The 23,249-nt window shown below is 38.0% G+C and overlaps 1 protein-coding gene across 7 annotated transcripts in view; it reads left to right on the top strand.

Annotated features, from left to right (window-relative positions):
* Positions 1-23,249, top strand: part of CEP112 (centrosomal protein 112) — a 413,330-nt gene that overhangs the window by 235,203 nt on the left and 154,878 nt on the right. For all 7 annotated transcript variants that reach the window (XM_040640361.1, XM_040640362.1, XM_040640360.1 and 4 more), the window contains one exon: positions 1,658-1,888. In XM_040640361.1, coding sequence (XP_040496295.1) covers positions 1,658-1,888 — 231 coding nt within the window. The remainder of the gene's footprint in view (positions 1-1,657; positions 1,889-23,249) is intronic.

Raw genomic sequence — 23,249 nt, 5'->3', positions numbered from 1 at the left:
GTGACAAATACATTAATAAATGGGAATGAAGATGTAAAATTAGGTATAGGAGAAGGTAGAACAGCATCTAAACAATGATTATACCATTAAAAATATTTTTATGTACATTGTCAAAGATTGAAATTCAATTTGGGGTGGTGTCAGTGGTTTTGGAAAGCTCACTTTTTTGGTTCATTTTTTATTTTTTTATAAAGCCATTATGACCTTGCAACTTTGGGATGTAACTTTGTTCTAATCATAGTGAAAATTAGAGGTTAGAGGTACACAATAAGAATAAATTAATAAAATACAATAAATGTCATTCTTTGTAAAAAAAAAATCTTACTGCTTTGATACAGTATAGTATGTGATAAAAACAAAGGCTTTCAAGTCAGACTGAATTTGGATAAAATGTTTGTATGTCTCTTTTTCTTGGACTACATGTCTGAGTCTGTCCTGGCTTCTATAACAAAATACCACAGACTGGGTGGCTTGTAAATAACAAAAATTCATTTGTCACAGTTCTAGAGGCTGGGAAGTCAGAGATCAAGGCACCAACACAGTGTGTTCTGATGAGGACCCCCTTCCTAGTTCAAAACTAGCACCTTTTCACTGTGTCCTCACATGGTGGAAGGGGCAAGGGATCTCTGAGTTTCTTTTGAAAAGGCGCTAGTCCCATTTTATAAAGGCATTAATTACATCCTAAAGGCCCATGACCAGTGTCCTTAAAAGAAGAGGAAAATTTGGACCCAGAGACATGACATACAAAGAAGCCATTTAACGATGGAGCAGAGATTGGAATGATATGTCTGCAAATCAAGGGACACCAAGGATTGCCAGCAGACATCAAAAGCTAGAAGAAGGGAGGCATGGACCAGATTCTGTCTCTGAGCCTCCAGAAGGAATCAACCCTGCCAGCACCTTGATCTCAGACTACTAATTTCTAGAACCGTGAGAGAGTAGATGTCTGTTGCATTAAGCTACCCAGTTTATGGTACTTGTTACGGCAGCCTCAGGAAACTAATATGCCCCATATGTTTGGGAATTAAGAAACCTGCTTCTAAATGTTTTATAAGTCAAAACAGAAAATAATAAAGGAAGTTAAAAATGTTTTGAGCTAAAGATCATGAAAACACCATGTATCTGCACTTGAGAGATTAAATTAACGCAAGAGTTGGAGGGGTATTTATAATCTTAAATTTATAAATCGAAAAAGGAGAAAACATAAAAATAAATGAGCTAAATACTGGAAATAAGAAATCAGGAGGAGGAATATAAAATAAACCCAAGAATATAGAATGCAAGACATCATGAAATAAGAGCCAGTATCAATGAAATAAAAGCAAAAATACCGTAGCAAGTAAGGTTGATGAACTTAGGAACATAACGTTGAATATTTGAAAAAGCAAGTTGCAGAATATATGTAATATTCCACTTACATAGATATTTGAAACAAGTAAAACTAAACATGATGTATATGGTAAAATGTTCTAGGTAGAATTTACATCTAAGCTAGGAGGGAATGGCATGGGATGGGAGAATAAGTGGATGAGGGAAAGGAACGTATGGGGGGAAGGAAAGAAGGAGTGAACTTGTATGTTTGTTAACCTTTTGCGATTCTTCTTTTATGATCTTCCTATTCATGTCCTCTGCCCATTTTTCCATTTTTAAAAACCAGGTTATTGCTGATATGGAGGCCCAAGTTCACAAGCTGAGAGAAGAGCTGATTCATGTGAACTCGCAGCGGAAACAGCAGCTGATAGAGCTTGGTCTTCTTCGAGAAGAGGAGAAGCAAAGGGCTGCAAGGGACCACGAGACCGCTGTCTATAAACTGAAGGCTGAGTCAGAAAAGATGAAGATGGAGCTGAAAAAGACTCACGCTGCTGAGACAGAGGTGACATTGGAAAAGGTGAGATATCCAGCTGGATTTGCACACACCACTGAAACCCTTGTTTGGGCCGCACTGCTGCCACCCTTGCATTTAATCTCTAAAAGGTGGTGAGCATAGAACTACTCCTGAAATTTACCAGCTGTTCAAATGAGCAATTTATGTGTCTTGCTATATGTTTAAGCACCACAAAAATAATCCAGGGAGTTAGATTTCCTATTTTCCCATGGAAAGGAGAGTATGGAATATCCCATTCCATAGTGATTAAATGCATATTGTAATAAAGCAATGTAGAATATTGTCCAGTATTGTACTGAGTATCGATAGTTGAGCTGTAGCCCCAAGTTTTCCTAGGTTAAAACTAGGTTTCAGATCTTTCTTTGGTTTTCTAATAGTCATTTCTAGATTTCATAGTCTTTTTTAACAGTGTAACATAAATGACAATATTGTTTCCCAGATTACTATTTCAGATTAAGAAAAGTTAAATTATATCAAAATTATATATTTTATATATTTTTGAAATCTATGATAATATAATATAATATAATATAATATAATATTTACACATTTGGGGTTGACTGATTTTCCAGGTATAATCTCAAATATTTGTTCTTTCAATATTCTGGAAAGGTGGGAACATTTTAATTGGGTAGTAAATGTGAATTACTATTAATGATAGCAACTGTAAATTGCTTCTTGAGTTCCTTGAGACCAGTCTAATCTTGAGATCAAGAACCTTGAGAAGGGTAATCTAAGAGTCTTCCAATTCTGCTTACCTTTTTTTCACCTTTTCTTCTTTACCTTTAAATGTTATGCCTTCATAGAGCACACACCACCATTCGAGGCACTGCTCCATTGGTTTTACATAGATTGTGATCCTAAGGTGCTTCTTTTATGGTATCTTAATTCATTTGAGACTCAGATTTCAGCAGACTTTGCCCTTGGCAGCATAGCTCTGAACCCATAAATAAATAGGAACAAGACTCTAAAGAGGCAGAAGTGAGCCTGGCTTCTTGGAGGAACAGCAAGGAGGCTGATGTGGCCAGAAATGGTGACCAAGAAGGAGGAAGAGGAGGAGAAGGAGGTGATGAAGTCAGGAAAGAAACCTCAAGGGATGGACCTATTTTCTGTGGGTCTGTGTGGACCCTTGAAAGGGTTGTGCTCTGACTCTCTGGGAGTAAGAGGCTTCACAGGTTTTGAGCAGAGGAGTGGCATGTGTTGATTCACATTTGAGTAGGATCTCTCTGTGCATTCTGAGAACAGACTGAATTGAGGGCAAAGAAGAAAGTAGGGAGACTAGTTAAAAGGCCATTGCGGGAATTTAGATGAGATGACAGAGGCTCGGACCTGGGCAGCAGCAAAGGCTGCTGAGATTCAGGTTAGATTCCGAAGGTGGAGCTGACAGTGTCCGCCATTGGTTCAGATGTGGGGCGGAAGAGAAAGAGGGGGCATGCCGTTGAGCAGTCAAGGGTGATTCCAAGATGACTTGCTGGAGCCAGTGGACCAATGGAATCAGCCTTCTGGCAGCCGAAGGAAGACTGCCAGAACAGTAGGTGGGACCAGTGGGGGCGCTTTCCAGTTGAGATGCCTTCTGTACATCTAAGTGAGGATGTTGGTGGTAATTCCACCAAAGCAATACAAAATAGGAATGTTTTGATGCTAAAATATACAAAGTTTCAGGAATTAGAAAAGTTCTTTATGCAGACAGTTTTACCCCTCTGACAATAGCAGATCAGTGAGACTGATGGAGAGTGAAAGGGGTATTACTATTGTATCCTCTCTGGAGACTTTTTTTTAAGATTTATTTTTTTAAAAAGATTTATTTATTTGAGAGAGAGAGCTCGCAAGCAGGGGGAGGGGCAGAAGGAGGGAGGCAAGCAGACTCCCCACTGAGTGAGGAACCTGATGTGGGGCTCCATCCCATGACCCCAAGATCATGGCCTGAGGCAAAATCAAGTGTTGGATGCTTAACCAACTGAGCCACCCACGCACCCCTCTCTCTGCTGACTCTTACACACACCTTGCCTTGGCTCCATTTGTCTCTGCCAATAGTTCAACGTATTTCTGAATAAACGTTCTTAAACAACACACGTACCAGTGCACACTGATTTAAGAAAATTGGACATACCACAGCCAGACTTATAAAATATACAAGTTTGGCCTTAATTTTCTTGTATTATATATCCACATTCCAAATGTTTCTTTTTAGTAGAAGATGAACCTTTTCAAGTATAGGTTTATTTATGTTATAACTAATTAGCAGGTTACAGATAATAAAAAAAGTTAGAAACCATTAGTAATTCATTTGGCAAACATTTCTGGAAGATCTTCTATAACCCTGAAAGGCATTATCCCAGACACTGTGAGGATATATAGGAAAAAGAAAATAAAGGCACAATCCTCAAGGAGATCATAAAATAATAGTGACATCAAGAAATACACACATACAAAAATAGCTGTAATGCAAGGTAGAGTGTGAACGGGGGGCAATTATTCCTGTTAAGGAAATCAGGGAAAATTAGCTGGAAGAGACGTTGCTTTTACTAGATATAAGTCATATGTAGGATTTTGGCTAGTAGATATGGGAGGTGGCATTCTAAGCCAAAGGAATACAACTCTAAGAGCAAACGAAACCATTTACATGCATGGCATAGAGGTGAATCGAGGGGAGTGGTTAGTGATCAGGCTAAAAGGTAGGTCGGGATCACTGAGAGTCTCCAAAACGGTCATAGTATTTTAGCTTCATTGGTTAAACAGTGAGAAGCTGCTGGAAGTTTTTAAGCACTGAACGTCAGGATTCAAGCGATTCTTAGGAAAATCTTTTTGTCGGTGTTGTCCGTTTCCGTCGCTGTAGGAGTAATTGGTGGGGACCAGATTAATGCAGGCAGGAGGTCCCTGAGGGGGCATGTTTGAGATGCAGGAAGGCAGTGAGAGTGTGGCAGTGACAAAGGGCTAGAGGGCCATGTTCGAGAATCACCTCAGAGACGGCAGTGTTAGACTTGTGAAGTGTAACCCAACCCTTAATAAATCAGGAAGGTAGGAGATGTCTGGTCTGGGGAGGAAGAAGGTAGATGCCATTATGAACTTGTTGACTTTGAAGTGCCTCCACCTCACCCAGCTGGGCTGTTCACTTGCTGTGGAAGGAACGTTTGTAGGTAGTCATAAGAGAAGGCAGACTCAAGCAAACACTTGTGGGGGTCACCCACAGAGAGGGGCTGTTCAAGAGAGGCACACAGGAAGAAAACAGGCAGCTGTGAAGGAAGAATGGCATTGAAGATGTTGGGGAGGAAACAGCTGAAGAAGGGTCATCAAGGTAAGAGGAATCTGAGAAGAATGCATTTTCATGGAAAGAAAGGAAGAGAGTATTTGGAAAGGCGGATTTTCAAGAATGTGACAGAAAATCAGGAAGGATGAAGGATGAAGGATGAGGAAAGGTCCTGGGATTTGAAAGTGAGAAGTCACTGATGATCTTGGACAGTTCCCCGGAAGGGGGAGTGTGGACAGAAACACGGTTGAAATAGATAAGTGAGGCCCTGGAGATTTGTGAATACTCTTATTATTTCAGAAAATCTGATATTAAAAGGAAGGTGTTGTTCCAAAGGAGTATATTTTTAGGCTGAAAATGTCTTGCAATACACAAGAAGAGACCAGTGGAGAGGAAGAGCTTCGTATGCAGAGAACTGCAGACACCTGAGGGCTTTCTATCTGAGACAGAAGGGTGTGGATGAAAGACCAGCATAGGCCTACCCTTGCCCCTTGGTCACAAAGATTCAGCCACACGAGACCTTGGTCTGTTCATGGAGTAGGCCTCCCGCTCTCCTTCCTCCAGGCCTTTACACCCACCACTCCTCTGTCTAGAATGTTCTTCCCCAGATTTTCTGTGGCCATCCTCCTCATCATCACTCCGTACTGCTCAGTGTCCTTCCCTGACCTCTCTCTCTCTCTAGAGCTGTGCCCAGCTCTACCACCTTCACTGGTCCCATTGTCTTCATAGCTTATCTCACCATCCAGAATCATCTTTTCATTTTCTGATTGTTTATTTTCATTTCAACCCCACCCCCCACCCCCTCCCATTAGAATATCAGCTCCATTAGCAGGACCTTGTCTGCCTTGTTCACTTCTGTACTGCTAGTGTTGAGAAAACTCAGCACATGGTAGGTGCCCTCCTAGTATATATTGAGTGAGAGAATGATAGGAGCCATGACTTCCAAGGAGGGAGGAAGGAAGGAAGGAAGGAGAGGACTGGTAAAGATACAAGGGGATTCTGTGATGAGACATGGAGAGAAGCTATCTGATATCATCTCTGTTTTTAGTAAAGAATAGCAGGAGTCTTCTGAGTGAGGAGCTCCAGGACCAGTGACATAGCCAGGCTTCGTGCTGGGCAGATGGTTAGAATGTGGCTGGAAGGAGGCAGGTGTAAGGGTATTTGCCCAGGTAGGATTAGAGTTCTGCAGGTTGAGAAGGGAGGATGGCAGCTGGAAGAATGGAATGCTCTTGAATTGAACTGAGGACACAAGTACACAAGATAGAAATGGGGTTTTAGCATGTAAGAACTTTAGCCACCATGGTTAACAGTGCCGGTGGAGTTCATCAGAACATAGGGACTTGTTGGCAGAAGGAGAGTCTGGGGAAAGGGACGAGAGCATTAACTAGGCTAGTGTTTAGTGCCATGAGTTTGGTTTTTGTTGAGTTGGTGGAATTAACCAATCCCAAGGTCCATATGATAAAATACAAGTGCTGGACTCTTGATATGAAGAGCGATTTGTATTTCCAGTTGATACATGTTTTTACTTAACTAGTAAAAGGAGTTGAGCCATTTCTAAGTGCAGGAAGACCAGGAGTTCCCAGAAAGCAGTCCTTGTGAAATGCTCGTTTCTAAAGCCCAGGATCACATGTGGCTCCTCCTACAAAGCAGACATTCGTAAATGTTGAGAAAATGAAAGAATGCTGATGATCTGAGAAGTTCAGTCTAGCCATGTGCGTGATGATATGAATAAATAAGACGTTGGTTTTGATTCATCCACATTTGACTTCAACCCATTATAAATTCTTAGATGGGGCAAGATACGTCTTTATGTTCACATCTTCATTTTTTTTAGTTTTGTAATTTCCTCCCTGTTCCTTAGTAAGTTAAATGTATAGCATAAAACATTTTTCAGACATAGTTTTATATTTTTGTACACAAATCAGTAGAGTTAATATGAAAATCTGATTTAACACTAGTAAACTGGTAGATAATCCCTTAGCTGCCTGGTGTGTCATTATGCATGCTGCTTGAATGCTTCTACTGTATTTTATAAAAGGTTTAATGTTTTATCATGTTTAAATCAGAAAGCTAAAATATTTGCCAGCAACTCAAAATCCTGTCAGAATTGAGGGGTTTAGAAATTAATTTTCTCTTATTAAGTATAAAATCGAGGTTCAAAGAGGAGAGGAAAATAACACCAGAAGAATAAATAATCTGAACGTAACATTCCCTGTGGGTCTGGCTTGTGTCAGTGGCACTTACAACATTGAGGTTGTGAAGGAATCCCTGAGTCCAGAACCTACCTGTGTCTCTGTCAGCAGCAGCCCCAGCCTTGCTGACATCTTCAGTGGCTTTAAGAGAAACATGAAATCCTCCACCAGGTCAAAAGACTTGAACTCTAGAATCCAAGAGAGTCCATGATTGACATTTGCAAAGTGAAAGCTGCTTTTCTTGCCTTTTAAAATCTTTTCAAACCAAACTGAAACAAAGTCCACAAAAAACATGAGCCTCTGAAAAATTACAGACCATTACTAAGTGATGGTAGTGGGTCATTTTCGAAGTTTGGTTAAAACTTTGGTATTTACAATTTACCATTCCCTTCTTGAAATAAGAAGCTATTTGAGAAAATATGGGAAATAGAGAAATGTAAAATTTCCTGTTACTACTGCCAGCTAGCGATAACCAATAGTGATAATTTAATGTGCGTGTAAAATAGCACTTTATCTGAGTTTAGCTGATGGAGATCCCACTAAATAAGCAGTGCAGTCTTTCTTTTTACTAAAAGTCATGCTAAGAATATTCCAATGTCGTTGGAGATTCTTTGAAAATACAGTTTTCATTGTTTCATGATATTCCATTTTATGGGTGCAGCATAGTATATTGCAGTATTCTCTTATTTTTAAGCATATAGCTTAAAAAATTGCTTACACTGATGCACAGATGAACTTCTCCATATGTAAGTTTTTGTCAACATTTTGATTGCTTTTGTCTTAGGTTAAGATCCCAGTAGAATTACATGGTCAGATTGCTTTTCTGAAAGGTTGTACTAATTTATATTTTCCACAACAGAATATCTGTTTTATCTAGCCAGTCCTTACCATTAATAGTTTTCTTTAATTTTTGCTATTTTTTTTTTGGTAAAAATTTTTATTGTTTTTAGTTTGCATTTTAAAGAACGATCTTGAACATTTATAACAGATTGGTTGTGCGTATTTCATTTTCTGAGAATTGCCTGTTCACACGCTTTGACAGTTTGTCTTCTGTTAGTGTCTTAATGTTTTTCTCATCACCTTACAGGATGAAAAAATTCTTAGCTTTGTGGCAGATATTTTTGGTGCTCGCCTTTTAATTTTATCATTTAACTTTATGATACACCAAAGATCTTATTTGTATTTCGTGTAATCTGTCCATCATTTCCTTTGTGAATTCTCTAAGTAGTTGTTTTAAGCTTCACAATTTGAAAATATATTAAAAGTTAAATATTTAAAAATATAGGAACACATCAAACATTTTCCACACCACACTCTACTAAGTAAAAAGCGCTTATGAAATTGACATAGCATTTACCAGCTTGGGTTCCTGGTCTGTAATTTTAATAGCGTCTGAAGGATTATACTGGAATTCTGCCAGCCTGAAGTCATTAAAAGGCTTTGAGCAACAATTCAGCATCTTTTTCAAATTTAAGAAAAGCTCCATATGGCATAATTATTCAAAGCTAAGGTCATAGAAACTACTTAAACCTTTGAAATTTATAATTAAAGGATTAATATTAACTTATGAAGACATTGTCATTTTGGCTTAAAATGGATTTCTAATCTCAATTCTGTTCTCTTTGCTTTGATCTTTTCCCTGACTTTTTCCTTTGCTAAAAATATGAAGTTTTATATCCTTAAATTTTTAAATTAAATATTATCCTCAAACAGTTCAGACTTATAAAAATTGATTGACAAACAACATCCAGTCTAATTTTTACAGTATTTCACAAATGTTGTGAACTTCAAGTTGGCATTTTCCTCTGGCTGCAGCTTGATATAATGGACCATAATGATACTTCCAAACATAACAGTAAATCAATTTACAAAAGAAAAACACGCACAAATGGCAACTTAGAAAACCATGAGTGTGTACATAGTTTGAATGTGATGAATTGGTGTTCATTTATATTAAGGTTTAGAATTTTAAAGTATCTTCAAAGTACTTGCATTGTAAGCCTTCTTGGAGTGGTGAAGGGGCTATGTCTTGTTTCATCCCGGAGCTAAGACTTTTTTGTCATTTTGACGATATCTACAAGCAGTCCAAACCAAATATTTTAGTTAAATCAGTTTATGAATCTCCTACGTAACAAGAGGAATTGTGTGTTCCTTAGAGACGCAGTTTTGCATCAATTCCCAGCTCTCTCCTACTTTTTCTGGTTCTGATGTGAGGCACCCGTTTCACAGTGATTCCATGAAATAAATACTGGAATAATGTATGGGGTGTCTGTTTATTAAACAAAAAAGAGCCGATATTGGATATTTACATTGTCAAGCTTTTACCATCCCAACCTGAGTGCGGGGCTGCCAGATACAGACGGCAGCGGGCTGCTCCCTACTGAATGCGGCTCTTGCTGTTTCCCAGAGAATCTTTTGCCAATTCTCCCTCTGCCTCTTCACTGCATGTTAAAGAGCACTTCTGTTTTCTGGCAATCTGGGAGAGCAAATCAATAGCTTAACTTCAAAGTCTAGTTTTCCTAGGCTAGAGAGCTATGTTTTACTTGGAGAAAATTAAAAGGCAGTATATTCTACGTTAAGGCTATTTTAAAATAAAATCTAGAATTATAAATGAATCATTGTTTATTTTTAAAGTAAATATTTACAATTTATAAGATTAACCCTACCTTGTCTTTCTCTGGCCTAACTCTCTAATATTCTAATTGCACCATTGTAAATGAAGTTCTGCCATTCATCAGAACGTGTTAGTTGTATCCTTTGGATTTTCTTAAGGGAGAAAATGTCTACCTAGAATAAAGGGAAAATCTCTTAGTTCAAGGTAGCAAAAGGTAGTATTTTGACTTGAGAAGTTGTTGAAAATAGAACAATTTATTTGGCATCTTCAGAGATTGATATCCCAACTAAGAGAATTGGGAGTAAAATAAGCAGGTATTTGTGCCCAAAGGCATTTATGTGTGTGTTCATTTTGGTTTTTGTGAGGTTCTTTTGGTATGTGTTTTGTGTGTGTGTGTCTGTCTGTCTGTCTGTGTTTCAGTTGAGATTAGCATTGATAATTGTACAGTCCTTTCGATCCTTTCGGCTTCATGGCCAAACCTGTAGGAGTCTTATTGGCAGTGAATTTTTTTTTCATAACGTGGAAGAAAATAAAATAAAAAAATGTGTATTTCATTAGTATCTTCAACAATGATGAAGTGATTACAAATAAGAACAGAAAGAATAATTTATGGCACTGTCTTGGTTTACCATAAATGGGGGGCCTATACATCCCAACTGGCCTGGGAAGGTCCCAGTTTGCACCTGTTGTCCCAGGATCCTGAATGATTTAACATTTCCCCACCTCTTCCGCTCTTAAACATGTCCTAGCTCGCATGTTAAGCTCTGTGATTACCCTAACTAGGAGGGTGCTTTTTATGTAAAGGAGGCATCTTTTCTCTTTATATATCCTATGATTTAATTATTGAACATTATAATGCTGACTACATATATTTTAAATGAGTGCTTTTTGAAAATAATACTGAACTTAGATTATAGATAACTAGACTCTAATTATTTTAGTATCCTGACTAGCCTTCCGACTGGTGTTTTTTCTATACCACACCAACATTTCAGTAGCAGTTGATTCACTTAGAATGAAAGTATTTTCCATTTGTTAGGAGGCTCAAGGAGATTGGAATGAAGAGGCAGAGCCTCCCTATCCATACTCCTGCCTGCTTTATTTGGAGACTTTCTAGAAGGGGAGGGCAGAGGATGAGCGGATGGGCATTAGGTGTTAGGCACTGAGTGTCTAATGTCCCAGAGGGGCCAGAGGATATAGCACATTGGAGGAGCTCTGGGCTGGGAGTCAAGTCTCTTTCTAATCATTGTTCTTAATGGAAGGGAGACAATTATTCCCTGCCGAATGGGGTTTCCTAATTCAATATTGTGAGGATTACATTAATAATCAAATGGGGCACTTGGGTGGCTCAGTTGGTTAAGCATCTGCCTTCCGCTCATGTTATGATCCCAGGAAGGACCTGAGTCAGGCTCCCTGCTCGGCCAGGAGTCTGCTTCTCCCTCTCTCTCTGCCTCCCCTCCCTGCTCATGTGCACTCTCTCTCTCAAGTAAATAAGTAAAATCTTTAAAAAAATAATTGATTAATAATCAAAAATGTTCAATTAATTTAACTAAATTGAATACATTATGGGACACAGTAAAAATAAAGTATATGACCAGGTGGTTTAAATATACCTTTCATCCTCACAAGTAATTAAGGAAATACTAATTAAGACAAGATAGTGTTTTTTATGTATTGAATAAACAAATTATTTTAAATGATACTGAGTATCACTTTTAATTAGTAATACCAAATACCAAAGGTGCAATGAATAATAATGCAATGAATACTCCAAAATGCTATTAGTGGGAATGTAAATTGGTACAACTTTCCTGAAAGCCTTTAGTTATCTATATTGTGGACTTCTAAAATATTCATCTCTTTTGATGTAGTAGGCTATTTCTTGGTTACCATAACATCAATACCAAAACCCAAAAAAGATATCCCTCTACGAACAGATTAATCTCAGAAATCTGTTACATTTCTATACACTAATAATGAAGCAGCAGGAAGAGATATTAAGAAAGCAATCCCATTTACAATTGCACCAAAAATAAGATACCTAGGAATAAACCTAACTAAATAAGTGAAAGACCTCTACTCAGAAAACTGTAAAACACTGATGAAAGACATTAGAGATGACACAAGAAATAGAAAGATATGCCATGCTCATGGATTGGAAAAATATTATTTTTTTAAAAAGAATTTTATTTATTTGACAGAGAGACAGCCAGCGAAAGAGGGAACACAAGCAGGGGGAGTGGGAGAGGAAGAAGCAGGCTCCCAGCGGAGGAGCCCGATATGGGGCTCAATCCCAGGACTCCAGGACCACGCCCTGAGCCGAAGGCAGACGCTTAACGACTGAGCCACCCAGGCGCCCCAAAAGAACAAATATTATTAAAATATCTATCCTACCCAAAGCAATCTACAGATTTAATACAATCCTTATCAAAATAACAGCATTTTTCACAGAACTAGAACAAAAAACCCTAAAATTTATATGGAACCACAAAAGATCTGAATGGCCAAAGCAGTTTTGAAAATGAAAAACAAAGCTGGAGGTATCATGATTCCAGACTTCAAGTTATATTATGAAGCTGTACTAGTCAAAACAGTATGGTACTGGCACAAAAAATGGGCATGTAGATCAAAAGAACAGAATAGAAAACCCTTAAATAAACTCACAATCATATGGTCCGTTAATCTTCGACAAAGTAGGAAAGAATATCAAATGGGAAAAAGTCTCTTCAACAAATAGTGTTGGGAAAACTGGTCAGCTATAGACAAAAGAATGAAACTGGACCATTTTTTACGCATACACAAAAATAAACTCAAGACGGATTGACCTGCGGGGCGCCTGGGTGGCTCAGTCAGTTAAGCATCCAACTCATGATTTCATCTCAGGCCATGATCTCAGGGTCGTGAGATCGAGCTCTGTGTTGAGTTCCTCTCTCAGTGTCAAGTCTACTCGAGATTCTGCTTAGATTTCCTCTCTCCCTCCCCCAACTCACACATGCACATTCCCTCTAAAATAAATAAGTAAAATCTTTGAAAAAAATGGATTGACCTGAATGCATAAAAATCCTAGAAGAAAGCAGAGGCAGTAATGTCTCTGGTAACAGCCATAGCAACATTTTTCAGGTATGTTTCCTGAGGCAAGTGAAATAAAAACAAACGTCAACTATTGGGACTACATTATTAAAATAAAAAGCTTCTGCACAGAAAAGGAAACAATCGACAAAACTAAAAGACAACCAACCTACTGAATGGGAGAAGATATTTGCAAATGATATATCCAGTAAAGGGTTAGTATCCAAAATATATAAAGAACTTATACAAATCAACACCCAAAAACAAATAATCCAATTTAAAAATGGACAGAAGACGTGAACAGACATTTCCCCAGAGACATTCAGATGGCCAACAGACACATGAAAAGATGCTTAATATCACTCTTCATCAGGAAAATGCAAATCAAAAAACCACGATAAGATATCACCTCACACCTGTCAGAATGGCTAAAATCAAAAAACACAAGAAACGAGCTGTTGGCAAGGATGTTGGAGAAAGGGAAACCCTTGTGCACTGTTGGTGGGAATGCAAACTGGTGCAGCCACTGTGGAAAACAGTATGGAGGTTCCTCAAAAAGTTAAAAATAGAACTACCCTATGATCCAGTAATTGCACTACAGGGTGTTTCCCCCAAACTACAAAAACATGAATTTAAGATGTGGAAGACATGGAAGCAGCCCAAGTGCCCATCAATAGATGAATGAAGAAAGAAGATGTGGTATATATACAATGGAATATTATTTAGCCATAAAAAAGAATGAAATCTTGCCATTTTCAACGACATGGATGGAGCTAGAGAGTATAATGCTAAGTGAAATAAGTCAGTGAGAGAAACACAAATACCGTATTATTTCACTCATATATGGATTTTAAGAAACAAAACAAACAAGCAAAGTTAAAAAGAGAGGAATCAGAAACAGACTCTTACCTATAAAGAACAAACTGATGGTTACCAGAGGGGATGGGAATGGGGGGATGGGTGAAACATGGAGACTGAAGAGGTCACTTGTCATGAAGAGCACTGGGTGATGTATGGAAGTGTTGAATCACTCTACTGTACACCCAAAGCTAATACAACACTATGTTAATTACACTAGAATTAAAATAAAATTTATAAATTAATTAATAAATAAAAGAAGAACGAATGCTGAGGGACAGGTAGCAGGCAATTGCACACTCTTAATACTTTCAGCATTTGATGCCTATTTTGTGTATAGCAGCCCTAGACACTTGATATAGTAATGAACAAAACAGACAGATATTCCTGTCTCCTCAGAGCTCACATTCTAGCCAGAGAGACAGATAATAAATATGCAGTGAACATACCACATAATTAACTTACATAGAATTTTGTAAAAGTGTCTAAGCGCTACTGAATAAGAAATGAAAGAAAAGATTAAGGGGGACTCTGGAGTACCAAAACTGGGGCCATTTAAATAGTGTGATCAGGATTGACCTCGTTGAGAAGGTCAGCAAAGGAGTTGAATTAGCCATGTGGATATCTGGGGGAAGAAATTTCTGATGGAGCGAACAGCCAGTGCAAAGACCAAGCGAGAACATGGGTGGCATGGGTAAGGACCAGCAGGGAAAAGCCAGTGTGGAGAGAGCAGAGGGGACAGGGAGAGAGAGTAGGAGTTGAATTTTGAGGAATCCCAAGGGCCCTGATCACATAGGGCCTTTGAGGCTGTTGTAAGGACTTTAACTGTGAGTAATGGAAGAACATTTAGGGCATTGTGCCAAGGAGTGATATGATCCAACTTAGACTTGAAAAGGTCATTCTGGCAGTGTGAGGACAAAGGTGGGAAACCCATTAGAAGGGCACTGCTGAGGCCCAAGGGAGAGATTATGGGGGCTTGGACCAGAGTGGCGCCAGTGGAGGTGGTCAGATCCTACATAGACTGAAAGGTGGAGCCAACACAGCTTCTGGACAGATTTGATTTGGGAGGTGAGACCAAGAAAAAGGAAGTCATAGATAAGTTTACATGGGAAAAATGCAAATATGCTAGTTCATTTCTCTGTGGGATGGGATTAGAAGTGATTTTTAAATTATATCATTCAGTTTTCCTGAATGTTCTCTATTATAACCACATTGTAGTCCTAACGATGATGTACAAGTCACCACCTGGTTATATTGTCCCCCTGCGCCAAGCCCTAGGACATCTTCAGCCTGCTTCCCCTTTCTGCCCTGAGACCCCAGAGTCACAGAGACAAGGACGTGCTTGACCCTTCAGTCCTGCTGTTACAGTAGCTGACGTCAGAGAACGAGCAGTGTGATTGTGATGTCAGCAGCCCCTCCTCAGCCCTGCCTGTGAGGTTGGGATGTCCTCCAGTGCCCCTTCCCCTGGCCCAGGGCATCTTTCTATCAGGGCAGGGAGGCTGTGCCCTCATTAGCTGCAAAGAAAAGCAGAAATATTGCCTGCCTGACTTCAGCCTGCTCACAGGGCTCTCAGTTTTGCTTCTGCAACATTAATGAGTGCCGAAGGATATGTGGGCTTCTCTAACCTCAGACTACTCCTCTCCCAAGGAAAGCCCAGCCCCGGGTCTGATAGGGAGGAAAGGAGAAGGTGGTCGTGGCCCCGAGACAGAGCAGGCTGGTAGTCTGAGGCCTCTGAAGGACACAGGACCATCCGGCCTCAAAGAGAAGAGGGTAAGACTGAGATACTCTCTCTGTTCCTGAGACAGGGATCTTTCTGAAAAACAAATCTCAGGGACGCTGAGCTGGCTCAGTCAGTAGAGCATGCAACTCTTGATCTTGGGGTCATGAGTTCAAGCCCCATGTTGGGCAGTACAGCTTACTTTTTTAAAAAAGGGGGGAAAAACCCCAAGTCTCATTGCTGGGCTGGATTAAGCACTGGCAATGTAAAAACAATGTCTCCCCTCAAAGAGATATCCTTTAATGGGGCAGGGATAATGGAACAAACGACACTGTGATTACATTTAACCGAAATGAGAGCCATTGTCTAGATCTGTTGACCAGCATGCCTTGAGAAACTCCCAGGAATTCTGTGGGGGAGGGGTAGAATCAGGCCGAACCTTCTGGACAAGGTAAACTGAGCTAATGGCATTTCCCTCTCTTGCTTAAAAACTGACAAAGTGCCATTGCCCACAACAAAATGAAGTTGCCACAGCTCCTTAGGTTTCTGGCCAAGGATTTGCATAATCTCATTTTCTCCTCTCCTACCTTTCCTCTTTTCTCATTTATTTTAATTAATTTAATTTTTCAGTGTACAGTTCAGTGGCATTAAGTACATTTAAATTGTTGTGCAACCATCACCACCGTCTCCGGAACTACTTTCATCTTGCAAAACCTAAACTGTCCCCGTTAAACGCTAACTCTCTAGTTCCTTCTCCCCCAGCCCCTGGCAACCAGCATTCTGTCTTCTGTCTCTATGTAGTTGATGACTGTAGGTGCCTCGTGTGAGTGGAATCAAACAGTATTTATCTTTTTGTGACTGGTATATTTCACTTAGCTTAATGTCTTCAGGGTTTATCCATGTGGTAGCCTATGTCAGAGTTTCCTTTTTAAAAAAGGCTGAATAATATTCCATTGTTTGTATGTACCACACTTTGTTTATCCATTCATCCCATCAGTGGGCACTTGGGTTGCTTCCACATTTTGACTATTGTGACTAATTCTATTATGAATGTGGGTGTGCAAATATCAGTCTGAGCTTCTATCTTCAATTATTTTGGACATAATACCCAGTGTGGAATTGCTGGACCATATGGTAATTCTATTTTTACTTTTCTGAGGAACTCTCCATACTATTTTCCACAGCTGGTGCACCATTTACATTCCCACCAGCAGTGCACAAGGCTTCCAGTTTCTCCAAGTCATCACCAACACTTGATTTTGGTTTGTTTTGTCTTTATCATTGCCGTCATAATGAGGATGAGGTGGTATCATCTTCTACCTTTCTTAACTGTCTCCCTAACCACAGACACACTCCGTGCTGTGCCCATTCCAGAAGATTCCCTTTTCCACAAATAGGCTGTACACATTCTCCCTTCACGGCTTGACATGGGTTTTTTCTCTCCGCCTGGAAGAACTGGTGAACTTATCCTCATTCAGAGATGTTCCCTTTCCTTGTTTTACTCCTTCTTACATCAACTCCAGAAGAAATCAGGCTCGTTCTTGTATCAGGCATCTTCTTTTTAAAACATTTTTTTATCAAGATATAATTTACATACAGATGATGTTTAATTATGCAACTTTGACAACCGTCACCACAATCAAGATAAACAACTATTCCATCACCTCAAATATTTTTCCAGATCCTTTGTTGTCAATCCCACTTCCTTCCTCTTGCTCTGACTCCTGGCAGCCACTCATCTATTTCTATGACTATTAGATTTGCCCTTTCTGGAATGTCATAGAAATGAATCATTCAGTATGTAGCCTTTTGAGTCTGGTTTCTTTCCCTTTAGCATAAAGCATTTGAGATTCCTTCACATTCTTGTGTGTAGCATTAGTCCTATTCTTTTTTATTACCAGTAATATTCCATTGCATGGATGTACCAAAGTTTGTCCATTCTCCAGTGGAGAAGTATTTGGGTGGTTTAACATTCATATATGGGTTTTGTGTGAACGTAATATTTTTCATTCCACTTGGGTAAATAACAAGGAGTAGGATAGCCAAGTTGTATGTTAACTATATCTTTAAACTTTAGGAACTGCCAAACTGTTTTCCAAATTGGCTGTATCATTTTGCATTTTTTTTTTTTTAGATTTTATTTATTCAGTTGAGAGAGGGACAGAGAGCACAAGCAGGGGGAGCAGCAGGTAGAGGGAGAGGGAATAGCAGCCTACCCGCTGAGCCACCCAGGAGCCTGATGGCAGCTCAGTCCCAGGACCTGGAGATCATGACCTGAGCCAAAGGCAGATGCCTAACCATCTAAGCCACCCAGGCGCCCCTCCTTTTGCATTTCCATCAAAAATACATATGGGTTCTAGTTGCTCTGTATCCTCACCAGCACTTGATACTGTTGAATTTGTGATGTCATTTTAACCATCCTAACAGGTGTATCTCATTGCATGTGGATTTCCCTAATAACTACTAATGTTGAACATCTTTTCATGTTTCTATTTGTCATTTGAATATCTTTCTTGGTAAAGTGTCTAAATGTTTTTCCAATTTTATATTCAGTTTATTTTCTTTTTATTGAATTTTGGTAGTTCTTTATATATTCTGGTTACAAGTCCTTTATAAGATACAGGATTTGCAAACAGTTTTCACAGTCCATGTTACCTTCTCATCTTTTAGTAGTTTCTTTCAGAGAGCAGGGATTCTTAATTTTTTATGAAGTCCAATTTATCAATTTGTTCTTTTTATAGATCACGCTTTTGGTGTCATATCTAAGAAATCTGTGCCTAACCTAAAGTTGCAAAGATTTTCTCCTGTTTTCTTCTAGTTTTAAGTTTTATATTTAGATCTGTGGTCCATTTTGAGCCATTTTTGTGAATGGTACAAGGTACAGATTAAGATTCAGTTGTTTTAGCACTAAGTGTTGAAAAGACTATCCTTTCTCTGTTAAATTGTCTTTGCCGCTTGTTGAAAATCAATTGACCATAAATGTGGAGTGTGCTACTGGGCTCTCTAGTTTTGTACAATTGATATACATGACTGTTCTTTCTAATAATGCCACAGTGGTTTTTTTTCTTAAGATTTTTAAATTTATTTATTTTAGAGGGAGAGCGAGAGAGCACATGAGCAGCATGGGGAAGAAACAGAGAGGGAGGGAGAGAGAGGGGAAGAGAATCTTAAGCAGACTCCATGCTGAGCACAGAGCCTGATGTGGGGCTGGATCTCACGACCCTGAAATCATGACCTGAACTGAAACCAAGAGTTGGGCGTTTAACTGACTAAGCCACCCAGGTGCCCCACAAGTGTCTTGATTATTGTAGTTTTATAGTCAGTCTAGGAGACAGGTGGTATAAGTTATCTGACTTTGTTCTTTTTCAAAATTGTTTTACCTATGGTAGTTCCTTTGCTTTTCTTAGAATCAGCATAGTAAAGTCCACACAAAATCCTGCTGAGATTTTTTAAAAACTGTGTGACTCTGTTTCTCAGTTTGGAAAGAAACGAAAACTTAATGATACTGAGTCGTCTAATCAATGAACATAGAATATCTTGCTGTTTATTTAGGTTTTCTTTAATTTCTTTCATCAGTGTTTATAGTTCTCAGCATGTAGATGTGGCATTTATTTTGTTAGACTTATACCAAATCATTTTGTGTTTTAAAGCCCAATTATTTGTTGCTAATATACAGAAATACAATAGATTTTTTTATATTCATCTTGTATCCTGTGACCTTTCTAAACTCACTGGTTCTAGTCACTTTTTTTATAGATTCTTTGGGATTTCTACATAACCAGATAAGTACCTATTATTTAGTAGTTTTCCTTGTGAGAACTTTTTTTAACGAAACCATATGTATCAAGATATTTTATTTCTCAGTACTCGAACACAATTATTTTACTAGACTGGTGAATTTGGGAAAACGACTTCTCAAAACAAACATAAGAAGAATCAAATGAGATTACACCAATCAGAGAAAATGCATATAGGATGTGAAAGCAGGAGCATTTGTAATTTCCCAGTTTATTTTGTTATGTCCTGTGATATATATATGATTTTTAAAAATAACAATAATACACACAAACATATAGGCAAAGTCATAGGTATTTTTAATACCTCTTTTTCAGATACAAATTATTCTTGGTCTTGGCTTTCCATATTAATCATTCTTTTTAAAAATCAAAATGATTTTAAAATGTTCTAAAATGATATAGTTTATGAATATATTCTAAATACTGCATTATATTGAGAGCCTCTGCTATTTAAAATCATAAAATTTTTGCAAATATTACAGTATTGAAATCAGGCTGAAAACATATTTCTTCTACACACATATTGAAAAATTGGTCAAAACAAAAACAAAAAACATTGTTTCTAATATATGGTCCTTCTCAGTGAATGAACGACCTTTATAAAAAACAATATTACTTTGTCAGTTAAACCTTTTTTAAGTATTAGAATCACCAAATTGTGTAGAAAATCTCTTTAACTTCCATGTTTGAAATTACATTCCCCTTAAAAATATTTTTTTCTTTTTCTTTTTTTCACTTAAGAATATCTTTTAACTGGTTCGTTACATCATTAGAGTGTGTTTTGAATTTTATGTTCTGATTCATGACCCACTCTCGAGTAACTTTTTGGGGCATATATCTTATAATGTATAGACATATATATCTCCTATAGATAGATATCAAGAGAGAGAAAAAGCGAGAAAGCCTTCCCCCTATAGATACACCTGAAATATATGTCCCAAACAGTTACTAATGTGTATATACATTGACATACACGTGTCCACAATTTAGAATACACTAATCAATCCCAATAAAAATATAGGCTATGTCACTGCACTTATGACTGAAACACAAGCTAACCAACCAGGTGTAGAGTATTCCATGATATTTTTTTGTATTTTCCAGAATGTATTACAAATTGTTGTTGAAAAAAGAAAAGCTACATTTTTAAGTGTGTGCAGATGTGAATTTTGGCTAACAGAACTATTTTTAATATTCATCTATGGTATTTACTTGGCAAAGAATATGGACATTTGTTCCCACTGCATGAATTTAACAGACCAGTAGACATCCTAGGGCTGCTCTAAGGAAGCAACCCTGGGTCATGGAAAATATCTCATAAAACGTCGATATCTTTGAATCTTATTTGTGACAGTTGCTTGTGTTACTATACATTTTATGTTATTATCGAATGAGGGATTTTAACAGATCTTTAAATGAGCTTTTAAAGAGTTATAATTCAGGCCTATAGTATTAATTATTACAATTCTAACATGGATAATGGTGTTTATTCAACCCAGACTCTTTTGTTAGATGGAAGGAAGTATCATCCATTTTAGAGACTTCCTGAGATCAAGAAATTATTAGAATTGCCATACTTAGATCATAACGGATGGTCCACTTAGTCCTATATTTGGTGTCAGATAGCACAAAGAGGGAGTAAATGGGTGATGTGAACTTCCAAATCTCCAGTTTCCTTAATAACTTGCGGGTGAATGAGTCAACATATATTTAACAAGCATTTACTATATACTTAGCTCAGTGCCGATCCCAAAAAGGAATGTAACTTTGTCCCTGCTTTCTGGAAGCTTTTATTGTTGTAGTGATAATGAGAAATAGAAGCACAAAAGAGCTTTTAAAACTATATAACTCTGTATAATAAAATTCTAGATTAGGGTAAAATGCTGGGAAATCTGAGAAGGTCTGTAGTATTCGGAGGATGTTTTACGGAGGAGGTGGTCCTTGAAGTACAATATTTGGATTGGCACTAGATATGAAGAGTTTTCTGAGGCAGTCCAAGGGGATAAAATGGGAAGCCATGAGCTGAGGATGAATTGAGAGAATGTCAGGCAGTAATTAGGAAAACCTTACTTATAAAAAAAGATGGACGGTGACTTTTTGAAACTTTTCCATTTTAAAACTTTTTATTTACCCTTACTGAAAATTTGCGAAAGAGTACGGAGAGTTCCCATGCACCCTTCACCCAGCTTCCCCCGTGTCTACATCTTATTTATCTATAGTGCAATCACTAAAACGAGGAGATTCACATTAATACTTTTTTTTTAACATGGGCAAAATGCATTTACATCAGTAAATAACTGTAGGCCTTATCTGAATTTCACGAGTTTTTCCACTGATGTTCCTTTTTGTTGTTCTAGGATCTCCCACCACATTTATTTGCCATATATTTTTAGTCTCCTCCAGTCTGACAGTTCCTCAGTCTTCCCTTATCTTTCTTGACCTTGACACTTTTGAAGAGTACTAGTTATCTTGTAGACTTTTTCTCACTTTGGGTTCGTCTAATGTTTTTTTCTGATCACACTGAGGTTATTCTTTGGCAAGAATGCTACAGAAAGGATGTGCCTTTCTCAAGTGCATTATATCAGGGGGTGCAAAATACCAAAATATGTTATTACTGGTGACATTGACATTGATCACTTGGTTAAAGTGGTATCTGCCAGGTTTCTCTGCTGTAAAGTTATTTTTTTCCCCTTTGTAATATGTAAAAATATCTTGAGATACTTTGAGGCTATGCAAATATTCTGTTTTTCCTCAGACTTGCATCCACTAATTTTGTCATCCATTGGTGAATCTTGCCTGCAACACTATTATTATCTTTTTTTTACTCAGTTCCTTTGAAGTTTTGGCATTTTCTGGCTTTAACTTAGGCTGAGGGTTTTTTTTCTTTTTTAATTTTTAGTTTTTCATATCTTGAGGAGAGAAAATATTGGAAGTGAAGGTGACTTTTTAAATGCAATTTTTTTTTTTTTTAGTGTAAGGAATCAACTAAAGGAAAATAAAAGAAAAAAGTAAGATGAAAGCAGAGGTAAGGCTTATGAAAAAACAATGCATGATACAAGGGTTTGTATAAATAGAGAGTGACCTCAATTTGACTCTACATTTTCCAGGAACAAATGGAAAGAGAGCACCATAATTAGAACAAGATTCAGTGCAACCAGATTTTAAAAATTAATTAATTCAAGTTCCTGGAATTGAAATCTTCAGAGAAATATTTACTAGAGCTTCTCACAAGGAAGAGTGTATGATGTGGTTAACATCCTCAACAACAATCTCGTGGAACATAACATTTTTATTGGGTATTTTCTTAAAATGGAGGGGTAGTAGGTATTATTTTGACCTCATCTTTTCTAAAAATAGAGAAACCGTTACCATGGGATATAATGTATTAGAAGTCAATCTGGGCTCCAGAAGTCCTTAGAAGGTTCATGACGTTCTTTTGGGATCAAACAAATTACTGACCAGATAGTCTTTACGTGAGGAAAAATGGAATCCCTGCCAGTCGAATGCTACTGTGCTAAATAACCAAAACCTTCTTGTACTAGTATTTTCTCTGGAGTAGGAATCATTCGGTCTCAGACCATGTAAAGGAGTTGGCTAAGGATGTCTCAGAATAACCATGTTATGAGAGAGTCCCACAGTTATTAACCTTGAGGAGGCAGTTAAGGAAATTGAGATTTGCCAAGCATTGGCCTTATTTGTTGTGCTTCTTGAGAGATGTTTCCAGTTTTGCTTCTGATGATCATTTCATCCCCTGGAACTGAACACTGAGAAAGGATGTGAGACAAGAAGCAAGGAAGAGGAAGAGTGTGCACATGCATAGCTTTTCTCTTGTTCATTTTCTATTTCTAAAGAGCTGAAGCTATGTAAGAT

This window comes from Ursus maritimus, unplaced genomic scaffold (genome assembly GCF_017311325.1).
Source record: "Ursus maritimus isolate PB19 unplaced genomic scaffold, ASM1731132v1 scaffold_24, whole genome shotgun sequence".
Taxonomy (NCBI): Eukaryota; Metazoa; Chordata; class Mammalia; order Carnivora; family Ursidae; genus Ursus; species Ursus maritimus.
Note: the sequence above shows the minus strand (reverse complement) of the source record. Positions and strands in the feature narration are given on the sequence as shown.